Source organism: Schistocerca cancellata, chromosome 2 (assembly GCF_023864275.1).
Source record: "Schistocerca cancellata isolate TAMUIC-IGC-003103 chromosome 2, iqSchCanc2.1, whole genome shotgun sequence".
Taxonomy (NCBI): Eukaryota; Metazoa; Arthropoda; class Insecta; order Orthoptera; family Acrididae; genus Schistocerca; species Schistocerca cancellata.
Genome location: NC_064627.1, coordinates 705,507,272 through 705,532,530, shown reverse-complemented (window position 1 = coordinate 705,532,530; position 25,259 = coordinate 705,507,272). Strand labels below are relative to the sequence as shown.

General features: G+C 42.2%; 1 protein-coding gene across 4 annotated transcripts in view; it reads left to right on the top strand.

Annotated features, from left to right (window-relative positions):
• The first annotated feature begins 6,569 nt into the window (after positions 1–6,569).
• The window catches only part of LOC126162496 (uncharacterized protein CG7065-like), a 73,663-nt gene continuing 54,973 nt past the window's right edge, over positions 6,570–25,259 (top strand). Inside the window, exons 1-3 of one of the 4 annotated variants that reach the window (XM_049919042.1) lie at positions 6,592–6,709; positions 14,738–14,842; positions 15,088–15,249. In XM_049919042.1, the coding sequence (XP_049774999.1) occupies positions 15,139–15,249 (111 nt within the window). In that variant the 5' untranslated portion in view covers positions 6,592–6,709; positions 14,738–14,842; positions 15,088–15,138. Of the gene's footprint in view, positions 6,710–14,737; positions 14,843–15,087; positions 15,250–25,259 lie in introns of all 4 variants that reach the window. The other 3 variants (XM_049919041.1, XM_049919044.1, XM_049919045.1) reach the window with 3 other exon arrangements.

Sequence of the window (25,259 nt, the reverse complement as noted above, 5' to 3'; positions counted from 1 at the left end):
TAACATGTTTATAATAATAGAATATGGAAGGGGAAAGGTTAAGGGAGAGATTTGGGGGTGTGACAGTAAGAGATAGAGATTTAAGCATTGGCATTTGGTGAGGTTTGAGGTATAAACATTGACATATGGTGATATATAATTGTGGTTATTTACGTTGGAGTGTGTAGTGTTTCTGTGTGTGATTTGTGTGTAATATTTCCGAAATTACGTCTGTGTTCGGTTGTGGAGCAGAGGTGAAGAGAGCATATGAGAAGAGGTTTTGGATGTTAGTCTGTGAGTAGTGTATAATGATGTAACTATTGTTACTTGCATTGTACAATTATTGCTATTTTCTATTTTCATATTTTTTCCAGTGGCAGAACAGGATTGAGTAGTTGAAGAGTGCGCCGGCATGTTTAATTGTGCGAGTGTCGTCGTTTTGTTGCTTGTGTGTGTGTGTGTGTGTGAGGGAGAGAGAGAGAGAGAGAGAGATAGAGAGTGAGGGAGAGGGAGAGAGAGAGAGAGAGAGAGAGAGAGAGAGAGAGAACGAGGGAGAGAGGGTATATGTCTGTGTTTTATTGTCTGACGTCTAGGTTGGGAGGGGTGTGGTATGGGTTGTCAGCGGTTCCATAGTTGGGGCTAGGTCTGGGAAGTGGTGTGATGTGTTTTGTGCTACCGTACGCGCTGGGCAGATATACTTGTGTTTGGGGAGTCGTTGAGTACGAGGTCTTGTTGTAATTAGGTTTTACATGCCAGGTCTTTGCGTTAGTATTCGTTGTCCGTAGTTCGCGCGCAGTTTTGTCAGTCGTGTCTGGAGTGGTTCCACGTTAACTATTTCGTATACGTCGTTGCTGGGCGTCCTTGCCGGGAGTCTCGCAAGGTTGCGGAGCAGTCGTCGTTCTGTACTGTGAACTCAGTCGTCTTAAATCCCCTCCTGAGAGGTGTTCTCTTCGCCGTCCGCGCCCGCTGCCGCGCGTCGGAGGTCGCTGAGACGCTGGCGTCGGCGTCTGTGGTGGCGGCGGTGAAATTGCCTCATCCGACCTGGTAGCCCGTTCGTTTTCTTTGCTGAGCGTCTTTTTAATTAGACACAATACTATTTCCCATGCCTTGCTGAGGTTATAGCCGCTATCTCGGTTGATGACTACGAATTTCAATAGCCTCTCTAACGACGCTGTCCCAGTGTTTAGATGTCTGTGCCAAGACCCTGGTATGTTGGTAGTCCATTTCTTGATTTTCGGACAAACAGTGCTCTGCGACCGCCGACTTGTTCGGGTACCTAAGTCGAGTGTGCCCCTGATGTTGTCGGCCACGATCTTCGATGGTGTGCACTGTCTGTCCAATATAAGTGTTTCCACAGTAACACGGGATCTGGTATATGCCGGCCTTCCTCAAAATCGTCTTTGACACTTCCCAATAATGCTCGTGTTTTATTGGGTGGGTGAAAGACAGTTCCTACTCGGTGTTTCTCCAATATCCGTGCTATTTTCGCCGATAGTGCGCCAGTATACGGTATATAGTCTGCGGCTATCGCTACCTCCGTCTCCACACGCTATACTGTAGAGGTGGGGCGGAGAGCGCGTCAGATCTGCCATTCCGAGTACTCGTTTTTCCGGAATACAGACTTGAGGTGTTCCGGCTCATGGGGCAGACTCTCTGAGTCATAGATTGTGCACGGCCTGTGCACCAGTGTTTTTAACACCCCATTCCTCTGCAAAAGGGGGTGACCGCCGATTCTGCATGTAAGAAGGCTTTTGGAAGTCAGATACTCTCATCACTCTGACAAATCATCGCTGGAGGCCCAACGCAAGACGGTCATCAATATCACAGTCATTGAACTGACTGGGGATGCAGTTTCTGTTCTGGAGAAGGGACTTAATTTTGCTCCCACACCTAGTTTAACGCCAGTAGCGGACAATGTCAGTGCAGTTGAACAGGTTGCTGCACGACTACCACCTGAAACAGCTGAAGAAGTACGCCAGGAAACCTTCTGTGCTCTGACGAGAACTAAACCGATCAAGTCGAATATTACCAGCAGGAAGAGGCAGCCATTTGACACCTGAAACAGAGCCCTCAGATTGTTGTCTTACCGACTGATAAAGGCAATGCTATGGTTGTTCTTTCCCATAAGGACTACATTGAGAGGATGCAGAGCCTGCTAAATGACGAATCTTACAGGAAGGTCAACGCTGGCCCCACAAAGAAGGTGGAGAACAAGACTATGGCTCTTCTCAAGGACGCATATTTACCAGTGGGCGTCAAAAAGAAATTGACACCTCAAGGACCTGTACCGCCAAGACTTTATGGACTCTCTAAAGTCCACAAAGAAGGGGTGACGCTACGCCGAATTGTCAGCAACATTAGGGCACCTACATATTTGCTGACCAAATACCTGGCAGAATTACTAAGCCCTTATGTGGATAAATGCCCTCATCATGTTCGTAATTCTGTGAATTTCCTAAAACTTCAAGCTGAAAGACTCAGATATCCTGGTGAGTTTTGACGTTGTTTCATTATTCACCAGGATGCCTCTTTGAGAGTCAGTTGAGCTTATTGCACAGAGATTTGACGAGAGGATGACTGACCTTTTCAGGCACGTTCTGACCTCCATGTATTTTCTCTTTAATGGAGAATACTATGAGCAAACAGAAGGAGTTGCAATGGGAAGCCCACTCTAGCCTGTGGTCGCGAGTTTCTATATGGAATACTTCGAGGAGGAAGCTTTGGTGTCATCCAAATGGAAACCTACTTGTTTTCTCCGTTATGTGGATGATATGTTCGTGATAGGGCCCCATGAAAGGGACAAGCACCTAGACTTTCTTACACACTTGAACTACATACATCCAGACATCAAATTCACTATGGAGACTGAAGCAAAAGGAAGATTGCCATTCCTGGACATCATGTTAAAAAGAAGAGCAGATGGCACCCTGGGCCATGGGGTATACAGGAAGAAACCGCACACTGACCTGTATTTGCAAGCGAATAGTTGCCACCATCCTTCACAGAGGAATGGGGCGCTGAAAATAATGATGCACGGGGAATGCACCATCTCTGACACAGAGAGTCTGCCCCACAACTGTATTCCGGAAAGACAGGTATTCGGAATTGCAGATCAGACGCACTCTCCGTCCCACCTCTACAGTACAGAGTGTGGAGACGGAGGAAGTACGGAGGAAGAGATGGCCATTGCCTATATACAGTATACTGGCGCACTATCGGCGAAAATAGCACGGATATTGGAGAAACACCGAGTAGGAACTGTCTTTTACCCACCCAATAAAACACGAGCATTATAGGGAAGTGTCAAAGACGATTTTGCGGAAGGCCGGCATATACAAGATCCCGTGTCAGAGTGGGAAGACTTATATTGGACAGACAGTGCGCACCATCGAAGATCGTTGCCGAGAACATCAGAGGCACACTTGACTTAGTTACTCCAACAAGTCGGCGGTCGCAGAGCACTGTTTGCTCGAAAATCAAGAAATGAATTACCAACATACTAGGGTCTTGGCACAGACATCTAAATACTGGGACAGCGTCGTTAGACAGGCTATCGAAATTCGTAGTCATCAACCGAGATTGCCGCTATAGCCTTAGAAAGGCATGGGAACCAGCATTGAGTCTAATTGAAAAGACGCTCAGGAGAGAAAACGAACGAGAGACCAGGGTGAATGAGGCAATTACACCAACGGCACCACAGACACCAACGCCAGTCTCTCAGCGACCTCCGACATGCAACTGTGGGTGCAGACAGCGGAGATAACGCATCGCAGGGGGAGGGGATTTTCTATGACTCCAAGGTTTTCACACGCACAGGTGACGCATACAGAACGCCGGCCCAAGAGAAGCCCCAGCTGAAAGAGAAGAAAGAAAACATGAAGGCCCTCCTTAGAGGGCTTCCCTGGCTGTGCTCCGAGGATATGGAACGGAGAACACTACGAGCCGACGGGTTCGGAGACGTAGCGGTAAAAGCTACACAACCGAACCAACAGGAGAAGACCTCCACTATTCATCCTGGCTGTGAACACACCAGGGATGACCCCAGTGGACCAAGTACTCAGGATTAACAGCATCCTGGGATTCGACGTGACGATGGAGTCTCTGCCTGTGGAACTGGACACCAGGCCTCAGTGCTTTAAGTGCCAACAAGAGGGGCAAATGGCAAAATACTGCCGCAACCAGTCAACCTGTGTCAAGTGCACTGGCAACCATTCAGCCACACATGCACAAGACTACAAGAAGAAGCACCGATGTGCGTCCGCTGTGGCGAGCTGCACATGGCCAGCTGGCGTGGCTGCAAGGCCTTTGCGGACCATGCCAAAATCATCAAGGCGCAGCGAGCTGCACCTGAAGAACATGCCAAGGCCAAAAAGAAGAGACGATGGAGAAGACGACGCAAGACATCCTCACGCTCGTCCCCAGTGCAGAGGAACAACGAGATGGCGACACACTGTCCCCCTCAGCGAACAGCCACCCCCACGGCCAGTGAGAGTGGCAAAGGGGCGGGTCGGTCGACCACGAACAGGGGACGTCAGCCGGCGCCAGACCGCCGCAGTGGCAGAAGGCGGCGCACGAGAGGACAGCAGCCAAGAAGGAACGCACGCAACCATCGAAGCCGCGCTGAAAGAAGCGGAAACGCGCTTCAACATCGTGCTGCATGCGGAGATGGAAGCTGCTTGCCTCATGCTACGGGAGGCATTCGAGCGCAAGCTGCGAACAGCAGCGGTGGCGGTACAAGTGGAAACAGAACCGTCTGTTGCAAGTGACCGAGCCGAGCAGGCAAACCGCGCCACGCTAATCGACAAAGAAGTGTTGACGAAAGAAGTCGTCACAGACAGCAGATACATAAATGACCTCGAGATCATGGAATAAGTATGCGCAAATCATGACGAGCGAGGCAGAGATCAGTGCAGCTGGCTGGAGTACCGGCCGCAAAGGAGGAGAGAAGAGGAAGAAGCTCGCCTCCGGGACGAAGAGGAGAAGCGATGCTACTACAACTACTGCCGCAACTACCACTACTGACCTGAAGAGGAGCGAATGGGATGAGAAGAAACAACAACCAAACGTGGGAACACCAACAGCTCTGGCCGGGTTTTGCAGGTTTTCCTCAGGCTGCAAGATGAATACCGGAGCCGTTCCCCGAATTTCCTGCAAATAAATTCCCAATTGGGAGATATAAGTACTCCCAATTCCCATTAGCACATATGCAGATGAATAAAATAAAATAACCAAATGATGTCCCCTGTACACCCTCAGCTGAAAAAGAGCAAAGCAAGCTCTAGTAAGGCCCGCCTTCCCCTTATGGGAAGGAATGAAATATGCTTAAAAAAAAAAAAAAAAGAAGAAGAACTCAGAATCTCAGTTCGTCAGCGCAGCGCACCTGACGATGGCGACATGTCTGATCGCCGAATATTGTGCCCATTGGACACTAAGGACTGGCAATACACCCGTGGTCTGTTCGAACCAATTTTTAGTTTAACAGCTGCAACATCACACTCGGTGCTGTTTCCCATATATAATAAACAATTTATACAGTGCTTGGTCACAAAGTTAATACGACTCAATTATATATATTAGGTTTATTTACTTATTCACCCAAAGAGTTTTCAAGACTGCAGGACAGGCCTACATCACTGGTTTTCAAATGTTGTACTCACACACACACATACTGCTACAGAAAATTAAACATTGGATGGGTTGTTCTTCTTGCAGTTCCAGAAGCTTCAAAAGTGTACCTGCCAACCACTGGTTTGACTTTTTTTCAGTAGTAACATGAAAACACAGTGGAATAGACTGCAGCAGCAGCAACTTCACGATAACTGCTGCAAAATGTATATGTTCAGAACTACAGCTAGTAGGGAGCAAAGGAGTAAGAAAAGTGGCGTAACGAAGTACAACCAAGTTGAACTTTTTGTTGGGTGCCGAAAGTTGCATCTCTCCAGTTGCTTCACTGAAAACTGGAAATTCGAACATGCAAGTGCATTGCAACTGCAATATGCCTCTAAGTGTGAGGACACTTTTGTTGCATGTGCGAACATTGCTTATATTACCGTAGTGTTCAGACCAATCTTAAGGTTGATTACAGCTTTACCTCTAAATTTCTAACTTATTTGGTTGTGAATCATCAAGCTTAGGATGGATATAATTTTATTGTTTTGTTTGCGTGTATTTATATATATGTAAGCCTAAACTGTCTTGTTTCCACTTTCAAAATAATTATTCGAAAATGTTAGCTTCTCATATTAAGAGATATCATTTGCAGTTCTCAATAGTTCGTATTTTTGCTTGAAGTATCTGCTGTAAGTTAGTTAGTTTTATTTATTTATTCTATTCATATGTATATTTCGTAGATAATTTTTGCGTGTGAGACCCTATGACGTGGAAAAACTCAAAAAATATATAAATGGAAATTAAGTAGAACATGTAATTTGTATTTTATTCGTCTCGTAACATACACTATAGCATAAACAACTGCAGCGAAAACAAAAACGTGACTACTGCTAAAGATATGTGATTCACGTACAAACGGAGTTCGTCTATGCTGTAATTCAATGGAAGCTGGATTATAAATTTCTTGGATGGACAAGATGCTAAGACCTTTGGTTTTTATCTTTCAGGGGATAGTCACAGTTGAAGAATCGATATTGTTGTTGGTGATAGTTGTTTAATCAGTGGTTGTAACTGTTTACAAAAAGTTAGTGTAGTTACGGAAGAAGGAATGTTTGACGAGGTAAGTTTTGTGCCTCTGAAAATTACAAAATATTTTGTGCAACGAGCACATAGTAGATGTTTGGTGATGTTTTCATTTTCGTTTTTTTTCCGAAGAGAAAAGCGCTTTACCGATTCGGATCGTCGTTATGCGTTGATGTGGCGGAATAATCTGTTCTTGTAGACACCTATCGACTTAATACATTTCGTCGTAGTTGCGAGCATTGTATCGCCTGTGACGATATTACTTTATTTACAGAATGTACCAATGTGGTGCGAAATGTTAATGATATGTGCTATGCGGCTGGCGATGTGCGTGTCTTCGTTCCCCGATGATTGACACCTTAGCAACAACAACCGCTTATTGTGGTTTTTTATGTGTGTTTACAAATTTCTTCACAGTCTTAAGTGTTAAAGAAAATTTATGCTGTTTGATGCTAGGTAGACTCGTCTGATGATTTTATTGCGAATACTTCGTCTGCAATCTGCGTAATTTGTGTTTCTGTTTATCAACATCAGAGTAAATACTCTGTTCAATGTTGATAAACAGTAACGCCCATCACACAGTGTGGTAGTGTTTCAAACGGGTGCTTTTAAATATATTTGGAGTATTTGGAAAAACGGTACCATGTATGATGCTTACTTTCTGCCGCTGACACCGATGCCATAGAAAATATCGCGTTTCTCATACGGCATCGCTTCCTGTTTTTTTATCCACTCACGACATGGTGTCTTAATCTTCTATATTCTATTTGAAAGTATTCATCTCCCCCTCTATGTTAATGTGCATATAAAGTAGGCTACATTGAATTTTTGTAGTCTGTGGATCCCTCTGCGTTTCGCTTGTTATAATTGTTCACATGTGTATGACATCTATTTTTTTTTATAACTGAACAAGTTCGCCAAGTATTTGTAGCAGTTCCACCTGTTACAACATATAACATTTTTTGACCACTTGTAAAATTAATATATAACATGTTGAAATGAAAATTTAGTGTAACACAGTAGGCTGTTTATAGCTTATGTGACAGAACGACATATTGTATTTTCAAGTACTGTACTGTAATTGGTCAGCGCCTTTCGCCAAAAGATTTCATTGTTTAATAGTGGTGTGCTGTTTATTTTGAACCTATGATGGCATACAACTACACTTACATTGTTTTCATATAAAGAAGATACATAACTATTACACTGACAGAAAACTTTCAGCTGATGCCAATCATAGCAGTAATTTTGACAGTGCCTGTTGAATACTGGAAACTTATACACAGGTGATTTACATACATGGAATATGTGGCGTGTAATGACAATAGTGAATAAAAGTTATTTAATCATATTTCAGTTTGTTGATGTTGTTAATCCCTACTTTGTGTACAAACATGTCTAAAATTGATGACAGCCATGCTTTTTTTTATTTTATTTGAAATTTCAAGATAATTTAACACTATTTGAAATGAAATAACAATTTTTGCCTTTGTGGGCAACACTTCATGATTCAACAATTTTGACTACATGTGCACAGTCGTCCCAAAGCTCAAACATTGGTTGTAATCTTCTTGTCTCTATTAATTTTTGTCTTCATACCCTGTTTTTGTTTATTTACAATGTTGTTTTTCTGTGTTTTCCCAACAAACTGTGGATATTAAAGAACTTACATGTAGCAGTATTTTACCAGCAACACTCTGAATGACTTTTCTAACTCAGTACAGCAACAGCTTCAAATGTATCATTATTTAAATAAAGCTATCCCTCTGTAGCTAGATGTTATTTGTTGGAATAGCTTTTTGCATTCTCATTTGGTTCATGAATTCAAATTGGTCATTAGCATGTGCGAATGAATGTATATACAGGGTTTATTTTACTTTCACTGCATTTGCTATGACGTAAGGTTTCATAATATCAACTGTCGCTAATAGCTCTTTCTTGTGGATAAGCATGTTTGTTTATTAGTGGCATGTGTTTCACCTGGCGAGATTCGCGCCCAGTCTTAATCAGACAGCATTAGTTATTTAACATTACTGTGTACATTGTATATATGTTCATAGTGATGATGATGATTGATATAACATTGAATATATGGAAATTCGGAAATGGGCTAAAGTTACTTATTGGACATGCCTCCCCCTGAAATCTTGGTTGTGGTGACAGACTGACCTGTAGCAGAGCCCAAGGTTTAGGTCAAATGGAAAGGCATCAAAGAGAGATGTACAACAGCAGTGCAGAAGTAATCAGAAGTGGAGAAGTTGATTGAGAAATAATAGGATGAGGTTAGCAGCTGAGATGGAAAGACAAAACATAAATAGACAGTAATGCGAAATACATCAGTATTGTTGACAATTTGACACATACTGGTTCACTGTCCAACAAAAGGAAAATAGCTTGCATGTACCGAGATGGAAGGTATGCCAATGATAGCAGGTGCTATCTCTTGAATGCATAGTGGTTTTGTATAGACACAGATTGCTGGGCAGTTTGTTCCAGTGCTGTATGGCTGAAATCAAGAAAGAGATCACAAAAGACTTTGTTACCTCTGGGTACAACCAAGATGATCAGGGTGTCCCATGTGGTGTTGCAGTTATGGAATGAAGATAGGTATTTGATGTATGGGGAGAGATACTGAGGACATCAGTGACTAACAAGTTGATGAAGAAAACTCTGTGTGTGTGTGTGTGTGTGTGTGTGTGTGTGTGTGTGTGTGTGTGTGTGTGTATGCGTGCGGAGAGAAAGAGACCAGGTGGGGGGGGGGGGGGGTGCTTATCCCCCGACTGATGTGATAAAACAGCTGATTAGTATGGGTGTAGTTTATGCAACTGTCATGCTGTGTGGAATTATCGCACAGTGTGCTCTGTTGAGCCATGACATTTGTGTAAAATTTTGGCTGGACTATGGCACTTTTTGTTATGTGGTAGGTGGAAATTATCTAAATTTTTTATTGTTTGAGAGAGAGATTTCGTGGATGGTGTGGCAGTTCGTTCTTGGCAATGGCAGGAGAGCACCATCATTCCTGTGCTTAAATCTGGTAGAAACCCGCTTGATGTCGATAGCTATCAGCCCATCAGCCTCACCTACATTCTCCGTAAGCTGCTGGAATGTATGGTGTGTCGGCAGTTGGGTTGGGTCCTGGAGTCACATGGCCTACTGGCTAAATGTCAGGGCGGCTTCTTCCAGGGTTGCTCTACTACTGATAATCTTGTGTCCCTCGAGTCTGTCAAGAACAAACTTTTCCAGATGCCAGCACCTGGTTGCCATCTTTTTTTTATTTACGAAAAGCGCATGACATGACCTGAGGCCCACTCTCGATTTTTATCCACAATTTCCTGTTGCTTCATACTTCCCTTGTCCAAGTTCGTGCCTCCCATAGTTCCCCCCATATCCAGGAGAATGGGGTCCCACAGGGCTCCTTATTGAGTGTATCTCCATTTCTAGTGGCCATTAATGGTCTAGCACCTGCTGTAGGGCCTCGATGGCTGATGGTCACGTTGGCTTTGCCTATGTTCATGGACTCCTTCCCAGATGGCTGCAGGGTTTTCACTGCAGAGCTGGCAGCCATATCTCATGCTCATTATCCGCTCATGCACAGGCGAGACTTTTCTCTTGCGTACGACTCCTTTAGCAGCCTACAAGATATCAATGAGTGCTACCCTTGTCATTATTTGGTACTGACCATCCAGGAGTCCATCTATACCCTGGAATGGTCCAGTGGTGTTTGTCTGGACCCCAGGTCATGTCGGAATCCCAGGCAACAAACTTGCCAACAGGCTATGCGGAAACCGCTTATGGAGATCGGCTTCTCTGAAACTAACCTGTGTTCTGTATAATGCCATGAGGTTTTGCGGCTTTGGGAGACTTAATGGCTTAACACAACAAGCTGCATGCCATTAAGGAAACCACGAATGTGTGGAAGACCTCCATGCGTGCCTCTCGCAGGGATTCTGTGAGCTCTGCATTGGCCATATGTGGCTGACGCATGGCTGCCTACTCTGTCGCGAGGACCCACCTTGGTGTCGCTGTGGCTCACGAATGATGGTCATCTATCTCTTGCTGGACTGCCCACTTTTAACTGCTCTTTGGCGGTCTTTTAACCTTCCCAGCACCCTACTTTCGGTGTTGGGCGACAGTGCCTCAACAGCAGCTTTAGTTCTACGTTTTATTCATGAGGGTGAGTTTTATCATTTGTCCCTGTGTGTCCCCCACCCTAGTGCTTTCAGGGTGGAGGTTTTAATGTGTTGCAGAGCTGCTGGTTTTTCCTTCTTATCCTCATGGTCAGTCAGCCTTGGTAACCTGCTTTCTTGTTTTAACCTCTTCTACCTGTTTCTTGCGTCTTTGTGGTTTTCTTGTCCCCCTTTTGTCCATTTAAGTATTCGTTGCCCTTCAGTCCTTGTTGTGGTTTTTCCTTTCATTCTGTTTTGTGGTGTAAGTATCATTGTCTTATTCTCACCCTTGTGGCATTGTTTCCTTTGGAGCAAAGGACCGATGACCTCGTAATTTGGTCCCTTCCCCCTTCTTTTAAACCTACCAACCAATCATGTTCTACAGAGTGTCAACATGTGGCCTTGGCATGCTCAGTCGCCAGATCTGTCTTCAGTCAAGCACATAATAGGCTGTCATTGGACGAGAACTCCATCGTCATCCACGTACAGCATTAACTGTCCCTATATTAACAGGCTAAATGCAATAGACATGGAACTCCATCCCACAAACTGACATCTGGCACCTGTACAACACAGTGCATGCACATTTGCATGCTTGCATTCAACATTCTGGCGATTACCACAGATTATTAATGTACCAGCACTTCACATTTGTAATGGCATATCTTGCCATTGAATTAACCTCTGAATTTTAAGGATGCAAATGCGCATGGGGTCAGTGGGAGTTGGTGGTATGCCCCCATACTGCAGAAGTAAGATTGTGAGATCGTGTGTGGTGGTGTTCATAGAAATACGTATACAGTGAGAGTTGAACCATGGAAGGCTGAATTTATGTAAAGTTGTGTTTAGATTGGTGTGGTGATTTATATTGAAGCTACTATGGTGATGCAGGACGGCTACTCATAATGTCAGAGCAGGCAGGGGTTCAGAGTCTGGAGAAGAGTGCGGGGTAAAGTTCGGTGATTGTGAGACTGAGTAGCTAGGGAGATGTATGTGTAACACACAATGAAATTGGACTCAGAATTTTAGAGAGAGTCTGTCCTTATTGTCGATCAGAAGTTAATCAATTTGTACTTGGGATAATGAAATGGCTTTGTGAACTTACCAATGCCTGTTACTATGTAATATTAGCCACTTCACAGGAAAAGTCTGGAAGGCGGAATTCCTCCAAAATAATTAAGAAGAATGTTTCAAGGAGGAGAGAAGCCTCGCACAATGTTACCTAGACAAATGTATTCCTGAAATTTCATTACCGTACATTAATTCTCTTTCCTTGTGGTTATTTTTTTTTCTCTGTGTATATTAGAGTGTGGCATGTGATGTGGTTCATCAGGAGCTATAATACTCATTTTGTTAGTATGGAAGACTGTCTATAAATTCTCTCTGCAGGAGGAATATTAATTGCAGGTCTACATTTGTGCCATGATAATCCAACTTTCGGTGGTTTAGGTATATATTGTGTCATGACTTTCATTGTCGTGACAATAAATCTGCTGCAAGATTGTCTCATTTCTCTTCATGGATTTGACAGTGAACAACTGTTCGTCCGTTTGGTCCTGCAGCTTTTTTTTTGTTTTAGAACACACAGTGCTACTCCAGATTTTGTTTTTGTTTTGGACTGTTAGGTAATTTTTGGGAGCTTTGTTTCTTCCTCTCTTTTGTTTGCTTTTGTTCTGTGATGCTATCCCTTCTTTTATACAGATGTGCTAAATAATCTTTTTCAATTTTAGCTGCTTTCATTTGGTTAGCATCAGATTTTCATGTTTGTCTTTTATTATCTGTGATTTTTATCGGCAATTTGTGTTGCAGTAATTCAGTCTGTTTGTTTATTACTTCATTTCATAGCTATTTTTCTAAACAAACAGGCTGTTGCATTGAGTTACATGTGTATTTCACCTATTGTTCCTTGGTTTCTTTTTTTATTTATTTTTTTTCAGGGGGGGTTACTCTTAGTCTACCTTAATTATCTGTTATATACCTAAAAACAAAGATGATGTGACTTACCAATTGAAAGTGCTGGCAGGTCGACAGACACACAAACGAACACAAACATACACACAAAATTCAAGCTTTCGCAACAAACTGTTGCCTCATCAGGAAAGAGGGAAGGAGAGGGAAAGACGAAAGGATGTGGGCTTCAAGGGAGAGGGCAAGGAGTCACTCCAGTCCTGGGAGCGGAAAGACTTACCTTATGGGGAAAAAAGGACGGGTATACACTCGCGCACACACACACACATATCCATCCACACATATACATAAATATCTGTTATGTTCATGCATATGTGAGCAATTCGGATAACTGTTTTGTTGGAGAGTGAAGACTCCTTTCATTGCCACAAATGAAATAGCTCTGCATATCATCTGAGTGGGTTCTAGTATGGCAGTTGAGCATAGGGTAGACAAGGTGTGCAACAGCAATATTTCTGAAACTTCCTGGCAGATTAAAACACTCCACTGCAGAGTGAAAATCTCATTCTGGAAACATCCCTCAAGCTGTGGCTAAGCCATGTCTCCGCAGTATCCTTTCTTTCACGAGTGCTAGTTCTCCAGGTTCGCATTAGAGCTTCTGTAAAGTTTGGAAGGTAGGAGACGAGATACTGGCAGAAGTAAAGCTGTGAGGACGGGGTATGAGTCGTGCTTGGGTAGCTCAATGGTAGAGCACTTGCCGCGAAAGGCAAAGGTCCCGAATTCGAGTCTCGGCTGGCACACAGTTTTACTCTGCCAGGAAGTTTCATATCAGCGCACACTCCGCAGCAGAGTGAAAATCTCATTCTGGAAGCAATATTTCTATTTTCACCAGAGGCTGGATGTCTGTTGCATGGAACATACTATCAAAGAGGTCATACTGATGTAACGTTTTTTGTGTGCCATCATCTCAGTGATGTATTGTGGTTACCTTGATTTGGAGAAACCCGCCACTCTCAGATTTAGCTGTCAGGTTCTGCAACAAATTGATGTTGTCTGATTTTGCTGACATTTATTGAAATGCAGCGACTGATAATTCAGAACTAGACAGTAGTTGGGCGAGCAGCTTTACTATTCAGCTTTACTCTTCACTATGTAGTACAGCTTTTATGTATATCCCTTTTCTCTCTCCTTATGCCACAGAGATTGTCTGAGTCTTGAAATGCTGTCATTGGTTGCTTGCGGCAAAAGAAGTTTGTCTCAGCGTATGTATGACAGTATACATTGGAACAAGCTAAGTGAGTACGAGTGCTCTATTGGACAGTGTTGGAACACCCTGCACTAGGTATTTAGACAAAGGCTACAAAAAGACGTTAATGAATTTGCTACCGAAAATCTTCAAGCAAATGAAGAAAAAGCACCAACTAAATTTATCAGTAACTTCAAGATACTACTGATTTGAAGTAAAATGGTTAAACTGAAATGGTAGTTTTTGTCACTTGACTTACTGTTTCCTGCAATGAACTTCGAGAACCTTCATGACTGCCGAGTTATAGTTATGAACCCATAAAGCATCTACAGTATGGCATAGAATTCATTGCTATGGTTTATTCCTTGTGTAGTATACGCTAAATGACATGACTAATCACATTGCAAATTTGTGTTCTCTCTCTACAGTTTATTACTGTGCTGCTGTTATTTTACATGATACTTAATATGTTGATTATGTGTTATTCAGTTAATTGTGTGTTAGTGAATATATTGATTACTGTGAGCTGTATTTTGTTGCCTTTTGCATTGTTAAATAAAAATATGTTCAGCCTTTATGGAAGTCACTGATCTCTCAGTAGAGTCTGTGTCAGTTGATAAAACCATGTGAAATTTAAACATGATGACAATCAAAAGAATCAGAATTTATACGCGAGATTGAATTACAATTGACAACTTTTCTTTATATTTGTGGATGTAATCTACACGAACTGTGCGCTACAAAGAACGAATAAATTCTGTTTATGGAGTGAAATACAGAGTTGAGGAATTACATGAAGACATTGGAGGAGCAGAAGATGCCTCAGAACTTTACTCCCATCACAAAAGTGGTAAGTTTTAGATGCTGTGTGTTTGGTTGTACATCCCTTTTTATAAATGAATATGATTGTTACAACGTGACAAGTTTAGTAATAGTTATAAGTGTGTGTGTGTGTGTGTGTGTGTGTGTGTGTGTGCGTGCGTGCGTGCGTGCGTGTTTAATAGAGAGAGAGATTATACCCTAAGTGGAACATTATTTGTACATACTTCTAATTTACTATTTCCAGAGTAGTATAACTACTACATTTTTTTCCAGTGTAACCAAGAAACTCCAGAATCTCATTAATTTGGACTGGCACCATATAACATGGAAGGTTATGCACGTATCAACCAGTCACATGAAGATTTTGATGATTTAAATATAGAAAGAAGATTTTCTGTTGGTGGCCGGCAGTTGGACATACATGAAAAAGAACGGGTATGGGGGACAAAAGAGATTTTTGTTATACTGTCCAGACTCAAATTCATGTTTGCATATAACTTTTGGAATTCGAACAGGTTTATCTTCTCTTACAGCATGGTACAAATAGCTTAAGCACTATTCTAATGTGGCAGTCTTTGTACATGCAAAATTTCTTGGGTAACCTTTTCCATCATCACACCTATAGAGCATGCCACACAGCTATCCAGTATATAACTTTGATATTTGTTCCTGACATGGAACACAGACACAGCTCGTGGATACCTGGCAACATTTTCTTCCCAGATGGTCCTTCCAATTAGGACAACTGTCTCCGATTGTCACTTTATTTTCATTAAAAATGTTCTGTACTTGTTACATACTGTTAAAGCAGAATAAAACCTTATTAGTAACAGCAAGTATTTCCCTTTGCTAGTTAGTGTCATTTCTTCCAAGTACATATTTAGTGTGTTGAACAAGAGAGATATCACTAATAATCGGTTGGATGATTATGGAAGAGAGCAATGAAAATGGAACAGGTACAACAGGAGAAAATGAGTTAAAGAGTTAGAGAGTTATTGAGAGGGATAATGAAAGTACCCCAGTCACAGTAGATGACATCATGTTCTGAAGAAATGAGGAATGCTGTTGCATAGGTAATAAAATGTTGATGTCATCAGAAATTTTAATTTACTAATTTCATGTTAAAATAGAAAAGATAAAATTTCTTATCAAACCCATAGTGACTTGTCCAGGAATGCTGGAGTCTTATCAGTGAAAAGTATGTTGCTATGTTTAGTAAAACGTTTTTGTTTAGCAGAACTACTTTCAATTTTATTTTCAAATCTAATGATGGAAACTCCAGGTTGCAATATCAACAGTATTAGAAAAGGATAGATTACTACTCACTGTAAAAATGATGCATTGAGTTGCAGACAGGCACAATGAAAAAACTGACACATTATAGCATTTGGCCAAAGCCATCTTCAGCAGTTAAAACACACACACACATTCACACAAGCAAGCACATCTCACACGCAAATGACTTTTGCCACTGACCAAACAGCTCCAACCAGAATGCATCTGTTATGTGGGAATAGAAATCTGGAGTGGGGCAGGAAAGGTGGAGGGATGACAGGGTATGGGTGGGGGGATAATGGTACTGTCTGGCGGAGTGTGCAGGGGCTAGAGACTACAAGGTGCAGTGTCTGGAGGTGGGATGTCGGGGAAAAAATGGGGAGTGGAAAAGGAGGCGAACAGAAAAGGAGAGGAGCAGGGAAGTGGAAAGGATAGGCAGCTACATTGGCAGAGGATGGCTCATGAAGAGGGTGAGAGAATGTGAAAAGGGAAGAGGTGATAGGATGAAGGGATGGAAACTGTCGCGTGGAGGGTGGGGGGGAAAGTAGGTTACTGTAGGCTGAGACCGGGATGATTTTGCGAGTGGAGAATGTGTTTTAAGGATAACTCCCATCTGCTTAGTTCAGGAAATCTGGTGGTAGAGGGGAGGATCCATTGACCTGGGGTTGTGCAGCAGCCATTGAAATCAAGTGTATTATTTTCAGTGTCATGTTGTGCCATGGGGTGGTCTGTTTTGCTCTTGGCCACAGTTTTGTGTTGGCTGTTCATTCTTGTGGACAGCTGGTTGGTAGTCATACCAATATAAACAGCTGTGCAATGCTTGCAGCATAGTTGGCTTACAACATGGCCGGTTTCACAGGTGGCCCAGCCTCTGATGGGGTAAGATAAGCCTGTTAAAGGACTGTAGTAGTAAGTGCTGGGTGGGTGCATTGGGCAGGTCTTACACCTAGGTCTTCCACAGGGATATGATCCCTGTGGCAAGGGGTTGGGATTGGGTAGGGCATAGGGATGGACAAGAATGTTGCGGAGGTTGAGTTTGCTACAGAACACCACTTCAGGATAGGTGAGAAGGATCTTGGTTAGGATGTCCTTCATTTCAGGGAATGATGAAAGATTTGGTTCAGTTGTTTCAGTCGGAGGTGGTATTGGTTGATGAAGAGGGACACTCTTTTGTAGCTGGCTCTCGGGGTTGATGGGATTATTGTGATGTTTGGGGAAATGGCGTGGGAAATTTTTTTTATGACCAGGTCCAAGGGAGAGTGCATGTCTGTGAAGACCTTGATGAGAGCTTCAGCATACTGGGAAAGGGAGTTCTTGTCACCGCAGATATGCCATCCCCAGGTGGCAAGTCTGCATGAGAGGGGTGGAAGGGATGGCAGCGGTCCAAATGTAGTTACTGTTGGTGGTTATAATGTGGATGGAACCATCAAAGTGGAGAAGGTCAACTTCTAGGAAAGTGGAATGCTGGGCTGAGGAGGACCAGGTGATGCTGGTGGGAGGAATGATGTCTGAAGTTGTGAAGGAATGAGGATAGAGTGTCTTGGCCCTGAGTCCAGATCATGAAGATATCATCAATGAACCTGAACAAACCAGGTGTTTTGGGCCTTGGGAGGCTAGGAAGGTTTCCTCTAGATGTCCATAAACAGGTTGGCATAGGAGTGTGCCATGCAGGTGACCATGACTGTGCTACAGATTTGTTTGTATACCTTCCCTTCAGAGGAGAGTAGTTGTGTGTTAGGATAAATTTATTAAGGTTTTTGAGGAATGGGGTGGGTTTCTAATGTGAAGAACATTGGGAAAGGTAGTGTTCATTTGTGGCAAGACCATGGGCATGAGGGATGTTGGTACGTAGGAAAATGGCATCAGCAGTGAGCGGTAGGGAACCAGGAGGTAAAGGGATGGGGTTGGTGGAGAGGTGATGAACGGAGTGGTTGCTATCTTAGACATTGGGGGCTCAATTACGGGCAATTGATTGGAGGTGTTGGTCAATGAGGGCTGAAAATCTTTCATTGGGGGCACAATAACCACCTAAAGTGGGGTGTCCATGATTGTTGGGTTTGTGAATTTTGGGGAGCACACACAGAAGTTGGGTGTCATAGGGGTGAGGAGGGAAATGGATTCAGGGGAGAGGTTCTAGAAGGGTGTAAGGCTTTAATCAGGGATTAGAGGTTATGTAGAACTTCCGGGGTGGGTTCAGTGTGACAAAGTTTATAGGTGGACGAGTCAGATAGTTGGTAGTCACTGCGACTCATCACGACAGTGGTGGAGCCTTTGTCTGCAGGGAAGATGATTAGCTCAGGATCTGTTTTGAGACTTTATGCCTGTCCTTTCCTCTACTGAAAGGTTGGTATTCTTAGGATGGGATCTGAGGAAGGATGGTGCGGCCAAGTTGGAGGTAAGGAATTCCTGGGAGATAACCTAGATGTAACTAGGTGTGTGTGTGTGTGTGTGTGTGTGTGTGTGTGTGTGTGTGTGTGTGTGTGTGTGTGTTGGGGGGGGGGGAGGGGGTCAGTGGTTTCACTTTGGTTGGAGGGACTGGTAGCAAAGAATTGTTCCCTTAGCAGGGATTGGAAGAAGAGTAGTAGGTATTTGACATGTTCAGCTTGGTTAAATATGTGTGTAGGCTGAAGGTGAGGCCTTTGGATAAAACTGAAACTACTGTGGGGTTGAGGATTTGGTGGAAAGGATAACAACAGTGTTCCAGGATTGTTTAGGCTTTGGATTTGGAGTGTTGGGAGGGAGTTTTGTAGGGATTTGGATAGTGGTGCCCCAGGGCAGCAGCTGAATGTCAGCAAGTGGGAAAACTTGTGGAGGTAATGTTGGAATGCTCTTCTGGATGCTGGAGAGTAAGAGATTCAGTTTCAGAGAATGCTGTGCGTGTGTGTGTCAGGTGTACTTGCTTCTGTGTGTGTGTGTGTGTGTGTGTGTGTGTGTGTGTGTGCGCCCAACTTTTATTTATTTATTTATTTATTTAATTTTTTTTTTTTTTTTTTTTTTTTTTTTTTTTTTTTTGAGAAAAATGCTTTGGCCAAAAGCTATAATGTGTAACAGTCCTTCCGTTGTGCCAGTCTGCAAAACTGCTACCTTTCAGTAATGAAAAAGATACTTGATGTGTCATCTTTACGGTGAGTAGCAATCTAATCCTTTTCCTAATATCATGTTCAAAACTCTACTCACTTTTCTTCTGCCCTCCCCATTCCCTCGCTTCTTCCTCTGCCCTCTAGCCCCACCCCTCCATCTGCGCTCTTGGCCCGCCCCTCCCTCTATGCTCTTGGCCCACCTCTCCCGCTACACTCGTGGCCACCCCTCCCTCTACGCTTTTGGCCTGCCTCTCCTGCTATGTTCCTGTTCAGCTTCTTGCTCTTGACTGATCCCACGTCCTCCACCCACCTTCTTGCCCCATGCTCCTCACCCCTCCCTCCCTTCCTCTCTCTCTCTCTCTCTCTCTCTCTCTCTCTCTCTCTGCTCTCTTCTTCCTCCCCCCTTCCCCTCTGCCCTCTTGCATCACCCCTCAGTGTCCTTCTACCCCTCCATATCTAAATTACTATTGCTTAAATGTTCATGGTGCACTGTCCAAGTTGCAGGTTGCCTATCTAAGAACTATCAGGGCCAATAAAAATTTACTTTTAAATATCTCACATACTCGTTTTGGTAAAGGTTTAACATATTAAGACAAACAATTAGAGGCTTTGCAAATGTCATGAGGCAGTGTAATACGTGGCACACCAGTTACCCTGACTATTTTCACTCAGTATTTGAAGATGGGACCATTTAGCAACTTCCAAGAAACTTTAAACATGTTTTGAAATATTTTCTAAGTGTTTTTTGTTTACATGCTTAACGTCAAATATTTAACACATTAACTCATGGGCCATTCCATTCTAAGTGGTCTAATTTCAAAAAACTTCCCCCATGACCATCATGGATTTTGCAACAGGAAAAATGGGAAGAAATTGGGCAGATTCAGCCTACAGAAAAGTCAAAACATCCTTTGGTGAAATTAAAAGCAAGGGTTTCAATGTTAAGAGTGCAGGAGGAATTCCATTGTTAAGTGTAGTGGAGAGAGAGCAGGTTGATGGAAAGAGTGCAGTGTAATTGCGCTGTACATTAGGGTGAGGAACTGTCTGGTGCTGTGAGGAAGAAGTAGTACAAGTTGGTTTGGCAGACATAGGGGATATATTATTACTGCCCGACTTTCAAAGACCTTTGAAAGACTTGTAGTCAAATAAGGCAGATGGTATAGATAGCATTCTTTCAGAATTTTTAAAATGCCAACTAAAGTATTTAAATTAGTGTGTAGAATCTAAGAGACACCAGTCACGGCATGAGAATTTCAGAAGAATATCATCCACAGAATCCTGAAGATAGTAAGGGTAGAGAAGTTCAAGTATTATCACACACAAAGCCTAACAACTCACGTGTCCAATTTGCTGGCAAGAATAGAAAAGAAAACTGAGGATTTGTTAGGCATGAGCAGTTTGGCCTTAGGGAAGGTAAAGGCATCAGAGGAACAGTTAACACTTAATAATGGAAACAAGATTTAAGATAATTTCAGATAGGATTGACCAGGAATTGAACCAAAGACTTATATATTTTTAATACGACACTTTACCACTGAGCCCTAGAAAAAATGTTTGGCAATGTAAAATGGTGCTAGATGTATGGGCAGTACATAGTATGTATAAGAACCTAGAAAGAACAGTAAGTGTGAAAGACTAAGAAGATAGAGCTGTGATTGAAAACAATTCAGTCTGTACATTGAAGAGGCTGTGATGGAAATAAAAGAAAGGCTCATGACTTAGATTAAAATTCATGGTGAAACAATATTGGTTATTAGATTTGTTGATGTCTTTGCTATCCTCAGTGAAAGTCAGGGAAGAATGCAGGGCTTGTTGAGTGGATTGAACAGTGTACTGAGCAATGAATATGAATTGAGAGTAAATGAAAGAAAGATGAAGGTAATGAGGAGTAGCAGAAATGAGATTAGTAATAAAATTAACATCAGAATCGGGAACTACAAAATATACCAAGTGAATGAATACTGTAATCTTGGAGCAAAATGAGAAATGATAATCAAAGCAAGGACGACATAAAAAGACTAGCATAAGCAAAGAGAACATTCCTGATCAAGACTAGTTCTATGATATTGCCTTAATTTAAGGAAGAAATTTCTGAGAATGTACATTTTGATCACAACATTGTATGGAAGGGAATTACCAACTGTGAGAAAACTGTGAAAGAAGAGAATCATAGCATTTGAGATCTGGTGTAATAGAAGGATGTCTGCAGAATTTACAAGAAGAAGAACACGTGGAACCCATTAACAAGAAGAAGAATAGAGAGAGAGTGATAGGACATATATTAATGCATCAGGAAATAATTTCCATGTTGTTATATGGAGCTGTGGAGAGTAAAGGGAAGATAGAGATTGTAATATAGCCAACAAGTAACTCAGGATGTAGTATATCCATGCAGCTCAGAGATGAAGAAGTTGACACAGGAGAAGAAGTTGTGATGGACTGCCTCAAACTTGTCAGAGAAATTATGACTGACGGAAAAAAACGTTTTGGTAAGGCAACTCATTACCGTTGTTTGTTCTTGTCAAAGCTAGCTAGTTGTATGATTTTAATGATTGATTTTGTTGATACTGGCGTCTAGTTCTGACAATAGAATGATGGCTGGTAATAATTGCAGAGAGACATTTATATGTTCATATAACGGTGTAGAATTCCAGGGCTGGAGTCCATTTCAATATATTTCATGTTATGATGTGATAAAACTACCGACCTATTGGCTTTGGCTACCATTGTGGGATACCTTCATCAGGATAGGCTATCTGCAGTGGTAGTCAAAATCATGTTATCAGATTACGACAGGGTCGCACATCCAGAAGAGTTTTATTGAAATTTGTACCTGTGGATTTGTTGATGTTGCAGAACACTTGATTTATGTGGGTTGCCACTGCATTTCTTGTTTCATAGATGAGCTTAGGTAGTTGAGAAAAGGAAATTGTAGAAATTTCTTCATGGCAGATTTCATAAATGCAACCTGTATTTTCACTAAATATTATCTTCCTGGTTCCTGTAACTTGTCAGTGGATTCCGTTGTCACTAGGCTGCTAACTGTGTAGTTAGTGAAAATTTATATTCAGTTGATACTAAGAAGGTTCGGGTGGAATGCAAATATTAAGAGCAAAGGTAGCCAGTGTGTAGTTGACGCATTGAGAGCTGGATAGGCAAAAGAGCTGATTGAAAATACTGCTGAACTTTAGTGCAATGCCTTTCCTCTGAGCTAACTAGTATGAAACATGCAGAAGGTTGCATATCAGTCATATCCCGTCAGCACGAGTATGTTCTATTTTATTGTGTTGCTCAACCATTTATGTGAGTATAACCAAGATCTTTGAAATGTGGTTGTTGTAATGTTGCATTATCTATAATATGATGGTTTGGGTTGGCAGTTCTTCAGTTTCTACATTGGTGTTCTGGAAGCCACCATATGCTTTGTTGTGGAGGGTACATGTCGTTTTTGTTGTTGTCATGGCCACTGCCCCTGAAGACTGGACTAACGCAGCTTTCCATGCTATCTTTTTTTCTACAAGTGTCTTATCTTGCATAACTACTGCATCATACATTCATTTTAACCTAGTTCCAGTATTCAGGCCTTGGCCCACCATTACAATTTTCACCGCCTGCAACACACCACCCCGCACCCCATCCCTCCATTACTAAATAGATGATTTCTTGATCTGCATCTACATCTGTACTTTGCAAACCCCTGTGAAGTGAATGACAGAGGATACATTCTATTGTATCAGTTATTAGGATGTCTTCGCATTCCATTCGTGTATGGAATGTGGGAAGAATGATTGTTTCAGTGCCTCTTTGTGTGCCATAATTAATCTAATTCTGCCTTCACAATCCATGTGTGAGGGGTTGTGGTATATTCCTAGAGTCCTCATTTAAAACTGGTTTTTGAAACTTTGTAAGTAGGTTTTCTTCAGATAGTTGACATCTGTCTCCAAGAGTCTGCCAATTCAGTTTCTTCAGAATCTCTGTGACACTCTCCCACGGGTCAGACAAACATATGACCATTCGTGTTGCCCTTTTTTGTATATGTTCAATACCTCTGTTAGTACTATTTGGTACAGGACCCACACATTTGAGCAGTATTCTAGAATAGGTCACATGATTGATTTTTAAGCAATTTCCTTTGTAAACTGATTGCACTTCCCCAGTATTAACCAATAAACTGAAGTCTACCTCCTGCTTTACCCACTACTGAGCCAGTGTGATCACTCCATTTCATATCTCTCAATATGAGTCCTATCTTTTCAACACCCACGTTACATAGACTCCTTTCTCACCTCTGCCCCCCCCCCCCCCCCACACCTTTCTTTTTTTTTTTTTTTTTACTGTTCATAAAATTCACCAGTTTTGTCCATATAACATAGTAGTCTGTTCTATTACTCACTTTTACAACATATTTGGCTTCTACATCCTTATACTTCAATCTGTACTGTAATCAACTGAAAAAAGCTCCTGTCGGAGCACAGAAATGGCAAATATGCCCCTTTTTAAAAGACTCCTTAAAAAAAAGGGGGGGGGGGGGAACCAGCTGCCTCAATTCTCATTCTGCCTTCCTCACCAAAAATTTTGCCATGGGAATATATTCACACTCTTTTAACACAGAATATTCTAAATCCTTTTAAGCAGTCGCTTTACAGTAAAACCTTGCTACTCGGCATCTCCCTCTCACTATGTATGTCTTGTTTTTCTCACATTGTCTCTTTCTCCTGTCATTGTCTCATACTATCACTCTCTTCATCCCTTTCTCTTGCTTTTCCTTACCACACCCTCCTTTGCTGCCAGTTTCACTTTCCCTCTGCCCCACTGCCATTGTCTTTGTCCCATTTGTTTTCTGTCCCATTGCATCTCTCTCTCTCTCTCTCTCTTTCTCTTTCTCTTTCTCTTCAACCACCATTGTGTTCTTTGCACACACTTGTCTTCATAACCCCCCCCCCCCCCCTCCTCTTTCTCTTTCATTGTCACTTCGTCTCTCCCATCAGCATTATCTTTTCTCTCCCAATGACACTGTCAACACACTCTTCCACCGTCAGTTCACTCTGCTACTCTCTTTTAGCACATAAGTGTGAATATGCTTGCATGCCAAAATTTCTGGTGAGGAGAGTGGGAGGAGGACTGAGGCAGAGTCCAAACAGGAGCATATTCATCTTTTTTGTCCTCTGTCAGGAGCATTTTTCAGCTGGTTCCCTTCTTTTCCCTGTTGCAGCACAGTGTGCTGCTTATATAAAACGGATTCTATGGATAAGTTTGACAGTTTCTTTATATACTTTGACACGTATAATGGAAAATTCAGGATGGAATGTTACAAAGCTCACTTTCTGACAGTCTTTTTGTTGTGCCTCTGTGCGACTCAGCATCTCCGCTGTATGGTGAGTGGCAACTATCCTTTTCATAATAATCACACATACAAATAACAGATAAATGTGCACAATATAATGTTAACGCAGAATAGTCTCCTGTAAAATGCAAGTTCACTTTACACTACTTTACATGAAAATGAAAACATTTTTAGGTTACCCCTACAATATACAAGAAGATGCGGAGTTTGATTTACAAGTACAAAGAATTTCATGTGACAAAATAGCTATTTGTAAGGCGCTTAGCTGCCGGGTGGCACCATTGAATAATTTCTGGGCAAGACAGCTTGAACTGTCATGAAGTGCCCATTTTACAGAGACAGAGCCTCGTAAAGTTTTACTGATGAAAAAATGGTGACCAAAAACAACAGTGTGACAACTTCAGAAAAATTGCAATGACTACGGAAATCTTCCCATGTGTTAACTATGTCAGTTAAATCCAAATTTATGCCTCAGACCGTATATTATTTGTGTAAGTATGGTAACTTTGAACCTCTGTATCTTAGGTAACAGATTATGATATTGAAAAAGTTTCGACGTTCTGTAAGAACATACGGTAAAAATTTTGATTATTTGTCAGAAATAGAAATTATAGAAGTGGCTATCCCCACTATTGTTACTTTTGGCACCTAAAAGCCGTTTGTCAGGCTTTTCTGAGGAACCGTCCATGAAGAAATAATTTTTTTTATAAGGTTTCTAAGGTCCATCATAGACCATGCCTAATGCA